Source organism: Apodemus sylvaticus, chromosome X (genome assembly GCF_947179515.1).
Source record: "Apodemus sylvaticus chromosome X, mApoSyl1.1, whole genome shotgun sequence".
NCBI classification, from domain to species: Eukaryota; Metazoa; Chordata; class Mammalia; order Rodentia; family Muridae; genus Apodemus; species Apodemus sylvaticus.
In genome coordinates this window covers 127,688,180-127,698,809 of record NC_067495.1, presented here as the reverse complement: position 1 = coordinate 127,698,809, position 10,630 = coordinate 127,688,180, and the positions used below count along the sequence as shown (strand labels likewise).

The following is a 10,630-nucleotide window of genomic DNA, read 5'->3' as shown; positions in this document are numbered from 1 at the left end:
AGCTAAGAAGTGATAGATCTTAGAAAAAACACTACTACCACTTTCCTCAACTAGTGTGACTCTTTTAACTGCACTCTAAAATCTTTATACACACCAATGAGCATGTAGTTATCATCCCTCACCAAAGCTTCCTTTCACAAGAGACAATTACAGTAGTAACTAGTCAAAATGCAGAGTACAACTGACAATATCGTGCCCAGCCCCAATTAATAGACCTACAACACATCCCTCTGCCTAAAGCTAAGGGAACAACCCAGAGGAAGGGGTGGAAAGATTTTAAGGGCCATGATTCTACACTTATGAGATCTCAGCAACATGGCTGCTTAAATGAGACCTGAATAATTACATCAGCTGACTTACCAGTGTGGATAGGGAAATCTCAAAGGCCCCAGCCGTAGATGAAGAACTATGGGCAATTAAAGACTGATGAGAGGGAAAACTAGTCTTCCTCAAGAAGAGTTTCGTAAATGTTTATCTAAACAAGTGGTCAACCCTAAAACCTACATGCATACTAAACAGACTCCATCAGGTTCCATTTATATAATTATTCAATATTTATATGTAACAGTAAGAGTTACAGAATAAACTGTTATGAATTTGAGTGGGCCTGGGAAGTGATGGAGTTGGGATTCCCAGCATTTTCGTACCTGTAACCCTGATGCTGGAAGAAAAGAAGCAAGCAGATCCCAAAGACACACCAGTCGAGCACAAACAGTGCAGTAAGAGATCAAAGAAATGTAGAGAGAGACAGACACTCAAAAGCTGATCCACAGCCCCCACACCTGCATGCACAGGAGCACACAAACACAAGAAAATAAACATTCTTAAGCTGCTTTCATTGGCATTTTGACATTTTGTCACAGAAATGAGAAAAGTAACAAAAAGCTGAACCCCATAGAAACAAAAGCCTATTTGTGCTTGTCAAGGATTGTCTCTACTCTTAAGTGTAGAGAATGTAGAAATGACATGAAAATGATATTAACCCAACACTGAATGGACCGAATGCCACTGAACTGTTTAGAATGGTTAACTTTATTTTATATGAATTTCATCTCAATACAAATAAATAAGTTACAAAGTAAAAATACATAGACATGTATGTAACCATCAAAAACTAAAAACAAAATAAAGGGAACTGGGCTAGAGCTGAATAGCACAGCGCTTGGCATGTGCAAAGGCCTGGGTTCCATCCCTGGCAGGGCAAGACAAACAGAAAAGGAATGTAAAGAGGAAGGTACTGGCTGGCCTTAAGAATCCTATCACATCCTTAGCAAGCTCTTCAAATCTCACGAGCTACACCTCTTTACAGTTGTACCTGCCAATCTGATAGGTTCCTACAGTGCTGGGCTCTAAATATCTAACATGAAGAATAGAACTCCAGCATTGCCTTGTGTTTTGACTTCCCTGGCAATCTCATTTTAAATCAGAGGTTTATGAGTTTAAAGGCCAAATTTATAAACCAAATTTTAGGTACACACTTTGGTCAGTACTAAGTATCTTCCCAGTGACAATGGATCATGTTTGTCAGGTTTTTGAAACTATAGCCTTTTCAATAACTGTCAGGTAAGGGATTGAAAGTATTCAGCCCCCAAATCTTTATATATAGAAATAACAACAAAGAGAAACTGACATTATGCAACGAAACTCATTTTCAAAGAACCGTGCAGCTGAAGCAGGCTTCAGTAATGTCTACGGTCACTGGCATGGAAGTACTCCCGCTCCCGAGAGTGCCTGTGCTTTTTGTGCCTATGGGACTTATCTGGACTCCTACTCCTACTTCTATGACTCCGCCCTTCAGAATGGCCACTGTGCCTGCTGGAATGAGTGCCTGAGCTCCTCCCTCTATCCTTGTCTCTGCTCTTTTCTTCTCCCTCCCTCCTGCTTGAGGACTTGTGCTCATGCTTGGGTTTCTCTTTCTTTGCCTCCCACTCAGGGTCCTCTGCCCTCCCACGGTAGGAGCTCTTGCCATCAGGGGAACCCGAGTGACTCTCCTTCCTCTCTCTACTGCGGTAGGAACTCTTGCCATCAGGGGAACCCGAGTGACTCTCCTTCCTCTCTCTACCGCGGTAGGAACTCTTGCCATCAGGGGAACCCGAGTGACTCTCCTTCCTCTCTCTACTGCGGTAGGAACTCTTGCCATCAGGGGAACCCGAGTGACTCTCCTTCCTCTCTCTACTGCGGTAGGAACTCTTGCCATCAGGGGAACCCGAGTGACTCTCCTTCCTCTCTCTACTGCGGTAGGAACTCTTGCCATCAGGGGAACCCGAGTAACTCTCCTTCCTCTCTCTACTGCGGTAGGAACTCTTGCCATCAGGGGAACCCGAGTGACTCTCCTTCCTCTCTCTACCGCGGTAGGAACTCTTGCCATCAGGGGAACCCGAGTGACTCTCTTTCCTCTCTCTACTGCGGTAGGAACTCTTGCCATCAGGGGAACCCGAGTGACTCTCCTTCCTCTCTCTACCGCGGTAGGAACTCTTGCCATCAGGGGAACCCGAGTGACTCTCCTTCCTCTCTCTATCTTCAGGCTTCTGTGCTCTCTCTGAGGTCTTGCTGCTGTGCTTCTTTTCCTTTTCCTTTCCTGTCGTGCTTCTGGAGTGGGATGGCAGCTCTGCCTGGACCTGGTGTTCAGTCTTCTCTTTTTCTTTCTTTTTTTTCTTTTTCTCTTTTTTGTCTAAGAGGGGGCAATCAAGAAGAAAAAGAAAATACACAAAAAAAATCTCTTTAAAATACGACTTTCTTCTCTCTGTATATCAGATAAAACTGAGACATTCCAAAAATGGAAAATGTGCATGTAATACACATCCCAGGCAGCAGCAGGAAGCAGTCACAGGTTATGCCTTTGAGAATCAAATAGGACACCTGTTGCTCCTGATGGGTCAAGTTGTACCAGACAACCCCACATAGAAGGTCTTTATGTCCAAAAACAATCTCATTTTGAGATCCGCAAGGGTTTCAGAAGACATTGCCTGCACTACTAGCCTTCTTCCCTTAGATACCCCTGCTTTCTTAACCATAGTAAGCATTCTCACACCTTTCCCTTTTACACTCACGTGTGGATTATTGCTTATCTATGCATGCTTGGGAAAGAAGGCACTAAGACTCTTCTACTGAGTTTTAACACTCCACCTTTTTTGTGCTTTTTGGTGAGCTTGACATCTTCGTCTTCAGAGACTTCAGGAGGACTTGATGGGGGCGTTTTCACCCCACAGCCCTTCTCCTGGAGCTCTCTAGTCACATCATCCACATCTTCTGATTCCTCAGGAGCCCGGTAGTTTGCCACATGGTCCACACGAATAGTTCTTCCTTTAATCTAAGCAAAAGGGAAAGTTTCAGCAAAGACAGCTCCTGAATCAGACTATTTAAACAAACGAGAACCAAGGTTTGAACCACACCCATTGCCTTGTGTAAGGAAACAATTAAAGAAGGCATGCATAGCACTCAGGGCAGCTAAATTGGGCCTGGGGGCAAGTAAGCCCTCTGGACCAATTGTGCACAGAGCCTACCCCTCCCGCCTTGATATACAAATCTCTTCATATTCTGTATCACGAAGTTTAAAAAATAATCAGAAGTATTGCCCTAAAGCACAGAATCATGAAAAACTGTGAGAATTTTCAATTTAAAAAACATCTGATTGTCTATAAGGAACTGTGTTCAGTTGGTAAAACTTGCCTTGTAAGAATAAGAACCTGAGGTCAATACCAAGAACACACATAATATCAGTATGGTGGTATACACTTGTAACTCTAGCACTGTGAGGAACACACAGGCATACTGCTGGAGCTCACTGGCCAAGCAACTACCTGTGAAATTCCAGAGAAGTGAGAAAACCTGAGAGAAAGAGAGGGGAGGGAGGGAGGGAGAGAGAAGAGAAGAGAAGAGGAAGAGGAAGAGGAAAAACCTGGCAGTGGTGGTTAATCCCAGAGGCAGGTAAATTTGAGTTTGAGACCAACTTGGTCTACAGAGCTAGTTTCAGGACAGCAAGGACTACACAGAGAAACCCTGTCTCAGAAAAACAAAAAATTTAAAGAGGAAGGGGGGAAGAGAAGGTAGACAGATTCTAAGGATTGATGCCTGACTTAAGGCATCACACGCATGAATGTGTATACATACATATAAAGTTATACACATTTAACAAGAAAACAACATGCCCTAGGAAAACATGAGGACTAGAAACATGTTTAGTGTTATGGCTGCTTTTTCAACAAAGTAATCAGGAGGCAAAATAAGAGCAAGGGAACAAAATGCTTTTGTTCTTGCTGTGATTGTGATGGTGGTGGCGGTAGGGGTGGCGGTGGTGCTGAACTCAGGTCTTGCCTCTGACAGAGGCCCTCTCAGTACTGTGCTACACTCCCAGTCCTACGCCCTTTGCCCTTGAGCTCTCCCGCCTTTTTCTACTCCTACCATAGAGGAACTTTCAGTCCACTCTGATTACTGGGCTATAAGCTAGAGTTTTCCAGGAGAACAACAATAAAATTAATCCTTTGCCCTATAAATAGTCTATTTTCAAGCAGACACACTTACTATGTGGGCAATATCATCCAAAATCTAAAGATTAATTTCACTGTTCCACTACAAGGGTACATTTTTACTTGTACATTTAAGCCTTAAAAACTTCTGTCATCCATTCTATTTCTCATTTTGATATACTTTTTTTAAAAAGCAGTTTTCCTCTGATGATGATCTCTTGTGAATGCCACTCCCTTAAAATTTCACAATGGCTTATTTTTATAGAATTGGTCACCAGATTTTAACTAAAGAATTTCCAGGAGCCAATATGTTAAATCACGGAAATCATAGACTAGATATACATGGCTCTGTTTTAGCTCAGAAAGCCATGATGAAACTCCCAGTTCCCTAACCCAGCAAATATCCAAGAGCAGTGCCTCTAGTCTCTTCATTCTCTAATGTACTAGAACAGATGGAAAATGTGCATAAAAAACATCCGCCAGATAAGGAGACACAGACCCATGTTTCTGGAACAACAGTTTGCTAACACATAGGGAAAAGGAACAATTCCTGGCAAGGCATGAGCCAGAAAATGGTTTCCCGGAATCACTCCCCATCCAATGTGTCTACGCACTTCTACAACCCCCACGGTACATCCAGATGACCAGGACTATTCCTGCAGCTGTAAACAGCAGGCAAAAAAAGTGAAGCTGTCCCCATCCACAGGAAAAGGCCAGCCAAAGACTGCACAGTAAGCACATTTACCTTAATTCCATTGAAATTGTCAACAGCCAGAACTGTGCTCCTCTGATCTTCATAGCACAGGAAACAGAATCCTTTGGATTTCCCAGTCTTCTTGTCTCTCACAAGATTAATGTTGACAATCTCCCCATATCTATTTTATAAAAAGTTTTATTCACTTAAAATGTAAAGTCTTTCATTCTGAATAATCAAACAAAATTCACATAATAGAGTACTGTAAATGACACAATAGATTGAAAATAGAGTTAAAATTATTTAACATAATCTCTAATATCTACAGCATATACTCAACAATCAGTGTGATAAAACTAGAAATAATAGTTTAAACAAAACCTGCTACTGGAGCTATAGAGAGGATTCAATAAATAAGAGCACTGGCAGGCAGCTCTTCCAGAAGACCCAGTGTGATTCCCAGCACACATTTGGAGGCTCACAGCCATCCAGAACTCCAGTTCCAGGGAATCCAGTGTCCTCTTCTATCTCTCGCATAGTACAGACATACATATAAGCAAAACATCCATAATTTTTTTTAAAAAAATAATTTTTAAAAAGAAGCCGGAAAGGGGAACCTGATCTGACATTGGGGGAGGGAAAAGGAATAAAGTCCTAAGGGCCAGCAGAAAGAATGAAAAGAGGCAACCTTGGAAGATAGGAGGTTTGGGGGGACCCTCCAGAATGCACCAGAGATCTTGGAGGTGAGAGACTCTAAGGACTCAAAGGGAGAGGCCTTAGATGAAATCCCCTACAGTGGGGACAGGGAACTTATAGAGCCCACCTCCTGCAGGTAGACAGGGCTTCAAATGAGGAAGAGGGGGCCATCCCACAATCAAAACTCTGACCCATAATTGTTCCTGTCTGAAAGAACTGCAGAGATGCAAATAGAGAGGAGTCTGAGGAAAAGAAGGTCCAGCGACAGGACCAAAGTAGGATCCAGCTCAAGGGGAGGTCCCAAGACCTGACACTATTACTGAGGCTATGGAGTGCTCACAAAACAGGACCTAGCATGACAGCATTCTGAAAAACCCAACAAGCAGCTGAAAGGGTCAGATGCAGATAACTGCACCCAACCAATGGGCAGAAGCAGCTGACCCCTGCTGTTGAATTAGGGAAGGCTGAATGAAGCTGAGGGTGACCCTGTATGAGGACCAGCAGTCTCAGTTAATGTGGACCCTCAGGATCTCTCAAACACTGTACCACCAAACAGGCAGCATACGACAGCTGATATGAGGCCCCTAGCACACATACAGTAGAGGACTGCTGGGTCTGTGTTCATTCAGAGATGATGCACCTAGCCCTCAAGAGACTGGAGGCCCCAGGGAGTTTAGAGGTCAGGTGGGGTGAGGGGTGGGGACATCCATGTGGTGGAGACAGGAGGAGGGGAAAAGGTATGATATGTGGAACAGTCAGAGGGTGGACAGGGGTTGGCAGGGTGGGGAATAAAATACGAAGTATATAAAAATAATTAATAAAAATATTTTAAAAACTTACTACTAACTAGAACTTGAAAACTATTCTTTAGCTAATAATTGAATAAACTAAAATGAAACAAAAATTAAAATGTCAAGGGCATATCATTTAAAAATTTTTTTAAAAATTAAAATACATGAAAATTTGTAGGATGTAGCTAAGCCAGCTATACCCAGGGAAATTTGCAACCTTAAAGAATTTGATTCCTTAGAAAGAATGAATATAAAATAAAACAAACCTATACAGAGAAACCCTGTCTCGGAAAAAAAACAAATCCAAAAAATAACAAAAAAAAAAAAAAGAAAGAAAGAAAGATGTCAAAATCTCCCAGAAAGTTAATAAAAAAATGTTAATATAATCCCAATAAAAAACACAATTTAGCCTCCTACCTTAGAGTTAAATAACTTTGATCAAGATCTGAACTGAGTCGTGATAGCACATGCCTTTAATCCCGGCACTTAGGAGGCAGAGGCAAACAGATCTCTGAGTCAAAGCCAGCCTGGTCTACAGAGAGTTGCAGGACAGCCAGGGCTACAGAGAAACCCCATCTCCAAAAAAAGGGTAAATTGGCATTCCAGTTAGAGTAGAAATTAGTATAAACCATTTCAGAGAGCAATTCAACAATGCTGATAAAGCATACCAGGCAACGTCTAATACCACAGGTAAGGCTCAGAGAGCCCTATGATCAGGAATGACCCAGAGTTTTCATGAACCCAAAGCAAAAGGGCAATACTGCACCTTCCTGAGAATCCCAGTCAGTTCTGATGCAAGCCCATGCTGAAGAAGGCTTAGTAAAAATTACAGAAATGGATTAAAATCCCTCAGACAGACTCTCAAATGATCCAAGCTCTGGGATCCCCCATGTGGTTACTCTCTGGAACCTTATCTAGCCTGGGACTGATATAGGGTCTAGCCTTCCCTATGCAGGGATGTCATTCAGCCTAGAATTAAAATGGCTTTGGTAGCTTTTTGAGGCAGGGCCTCACTTTGTAGGACAGGCTGATCTGGAATGTATTATGTAGCCCAGGCTGACCCCAAATAATCCTCCTACTTCAGCCTCTTGTCTACTGGCATTTAGAGGTGTACAATTCCACACCCAGCTTCAGCATGGATGCAAACTGTTCCATGCATCCAAGAGATAGGAAATAACAGAGGACTTACTGTGAAAACACACAGATGATGTCTCCTTCTGTCAGTTCATAAGGAAGCCCTCCTAGAAGAAAGCACAAACACTCCGGTTCAGCAAACATCAATCAAGTGTTCACTGCACGCTACACTTTAGGCTGGACACTGGAGGTGCAGATTAAACAAGCCTTGAGCTCAAAAATATCAGTCTAATACAATGACAGAGTGTGTACAGTGACAGTAGTGGGGAAGAAAAGTAATTAACTCAGATCTCTGTGAGTTTGAGGCAACCCTGGTCTACACAGTGAGTTTCATAGTGAAACTCTGCCTCAAAAAAAAAAAAAAAAAAAGGATAAAATGAAAGAAAAGAAAAAGAAAAAAGTAATTAACTGGGATCATCACTTACCTAATTAATCTTCTCATTGAGTCCTCACATCCAAAATCCTATAAAGCAGGTGATTTCCTGCACAAGACTCAGATTTCATAAACACTGAGTTCAAGTATACTGTTATTACCCTCAACTATGTATGTACAAGCTAAGATTTCTAAAGGAAAGTGTTAAACATTTCACAGGAAACAATTTTCCTCCCTGCATGGCTTCCCTCATATGTAAAGAGGGGATGTTAACATATTTGCCTCAAAGGAGTATTATAGAAATAAAATAAAATGAGGCATAGAAAGTGTTTACCACGATACCTCTAAAACATCCTCTTCAAAAGGCAAACTGTAGGATTTTGGTTGTGACATAAAGTGAACACACAATAGTAATATTTTCACCAAAGACTTAAGAGTTCCCTTTTACAAAGGCTCTCAATCTCTAATCTTGATAAAATAATTCTAAAACAGACTAAGGAGGAAGCTTGAGGTCTCTTTGATTAGCATTTGAGACAGAGCTGAGAGGGAGGCGAGTTGGAAGATTCACCAGCTCCTGGGAGGAGGGAGCTGATTAAGATGTAGCCGTGCCTTTGGAATTGGGAAGTCAAGCAAGTGGGAGAGTACAGAAATAGAGGCAGAGAAGCAGCTGTACCGGACAGGAGAGCCTTTAGATTTGAAATGAGAAAGTCCAGAGTGACAGGGGCAAGCAGCTCAGGATTCTGTAGAGCACCCAGAGAGCTGATGGAAAGGGAGGGCGGGGGCTAAGTGAGAACAAATAGCAGGTCAACTTCAGACAGACTTCAGTAACAACTGCACTGGGGATCATTTTCCTCCCATGGCCTTAGCATGTCTGTAGGTGACTGGACTCTCCTGACAGGTGTCTCCTGGCCAGATGATTTAAAGCCCTGTTGGATTAAGTCTTAAGGAAGGGGGCACACTAGTATGTAACATTTAGGGGTCCTGAAAATGTCCTGGTATCCACCCAGGGCCAGGGGTGTAATACAGACTGTATTCTTTCCATCAGAAGTAGCTTCCCTGATCTCTGCACACTTTCAGATGACCTTTCAAATGTTACACAGGAGTCAAGCTAATTTTCAATCAACCTTCAATGTCTTCCAAGCCAGCTAATGTCTGTCCAGGTACCTAACCGTACAGTAAAGGACTAGAAACAGAAGCCACTTATAGGAGAAAATAATTCCAAGGAAGGGCAGATGGTCGACATGAGCTAGTGACTAAGAGTGTAAGCCCCACAGTTTTGAGTGCTGCAGCATATGACCTTAAGCAAGTCTAGTAACCCGTCTGTGCCTCAGTTTCTTTGACATAATTATGGGTTGACTGTGGAATTAACTGTCGAAGCCAAGTAGCAAGATTTTTAATATATTTAATATAATGAATGGCATAATATAATGAACGCAGAGTGCTGGTGGGAGCCTGGGCATTATAATGGATCCATGTGCCTCTGCAGTCTGAATTAAATACCTACAGATTCAGATAACGAATGTGGCTTTTTTCCAGAAGCAGGCAAAAATTAGCATTGTCAGATTAGTACCTATCAATGGAAGAGTTAGAGAATTTAAAAGTTAATGAATGGCAAACTAAAGAAGCACTGGCTATCATAGAAGGCAACTGGAAAAAAAAACAACAACAACAACAACAAACGGTCCTGTGAGCAGACTAGCTGCAAGAGTGTGAGGGGATGAGCTAGTTCAGAAGTGATGACCAGCGGCACTAAGTGACCAGGAGGGGGTAGGGGGAGGGGCGGGGCCGGGCAGACTCAGGAAGGCACCTCAGAGAAAAAAAATGTGGACCTTACCAAGAAAGATCCAGGCGCTGTCTTTGTATTCCGAGTGCCAAGAAACCTTTTCTGCCACCCCAAGTTGAACCTCTCGCTCATTGAGTTCGTTGATCAGCTTCACCTTAGTTAAAGGGCTGCGCGGGAGGAGGAACAGACAGTAAGTTCATTTCCTCACAGCCCGCCTTCTAGAAACCGAACTTCTCCCGCCCCGTCCTCACAGCCCGCCTTCTACCTACCTATCTTCTCCCGCCCCGAGGCCCTGAAGGCGAGGGCCGGTCGCCGCCCTCACGGGAGGCCATCCTCACTCCACTCTCCCTTCCTCCCCTATCCTCAGAGAAACTAAATCCTTACTTCATGTTCGCATCTTCGCGCGGCTCTCTTAAGACAACAGCTTCCGGGTGAGGCTCCGAAGCGTTCGCGCAACCCGAGCACCCAGCTCAGATTGGAGCCAGTGGAAATCGAGGCGGAACTTCCGCCGGAAGTTCCCGCACGCTAAGACTTGGCACCTGCGCAGTAACGCAGAAGCGCTTTCTCAGGCATTCCTCCGGAGGAGGAACAGTTCCCTAGTTATTTCCTGCTTTCTTTTTGATGCAGAGCGACGGTGGGAGCCTGGGCTGGGCGTTATAATGGATCCATGTACCTCTACAGTCTGAATTAAAT

General features: G+C 43.3%; 1 protein-coding gene across 1 annotated transcript; it reads right to left on the bottom strand.

Moving 5' to 3' along the window:
* Window positions 1-1,011: 1,011 nt before the first annotated feature.
* On the bottom strand, window positions 1,012-10,427 carry Rbmx2 (RNA binding motif protein X-linked 2). Its single transcript, XM_052171361.1, has 6 exons — window positions 10,322-10,427; window positions 9,989-10,104; window positions 7,837-7,888; window positions 5,212-5,341; window positions 3,127-3,310; window positions 1,012-2,671 (listed from the first exon to the last, which is right to left on the bottom strand). Exons 1-6 carry the CDS (start codon window positions 10,324-10,326, stop codon window positions 1,680-1,682), a joined length of 1,479 nt encoding a protein of 492 aa, XP_052027321.1. The 5' UTR covers window positions 10,327-10,427; the 3' UTR covers window positions 1,012-1,679.
* Window positions 10,428-10,630: the final 203 nt, after the last annotated feature.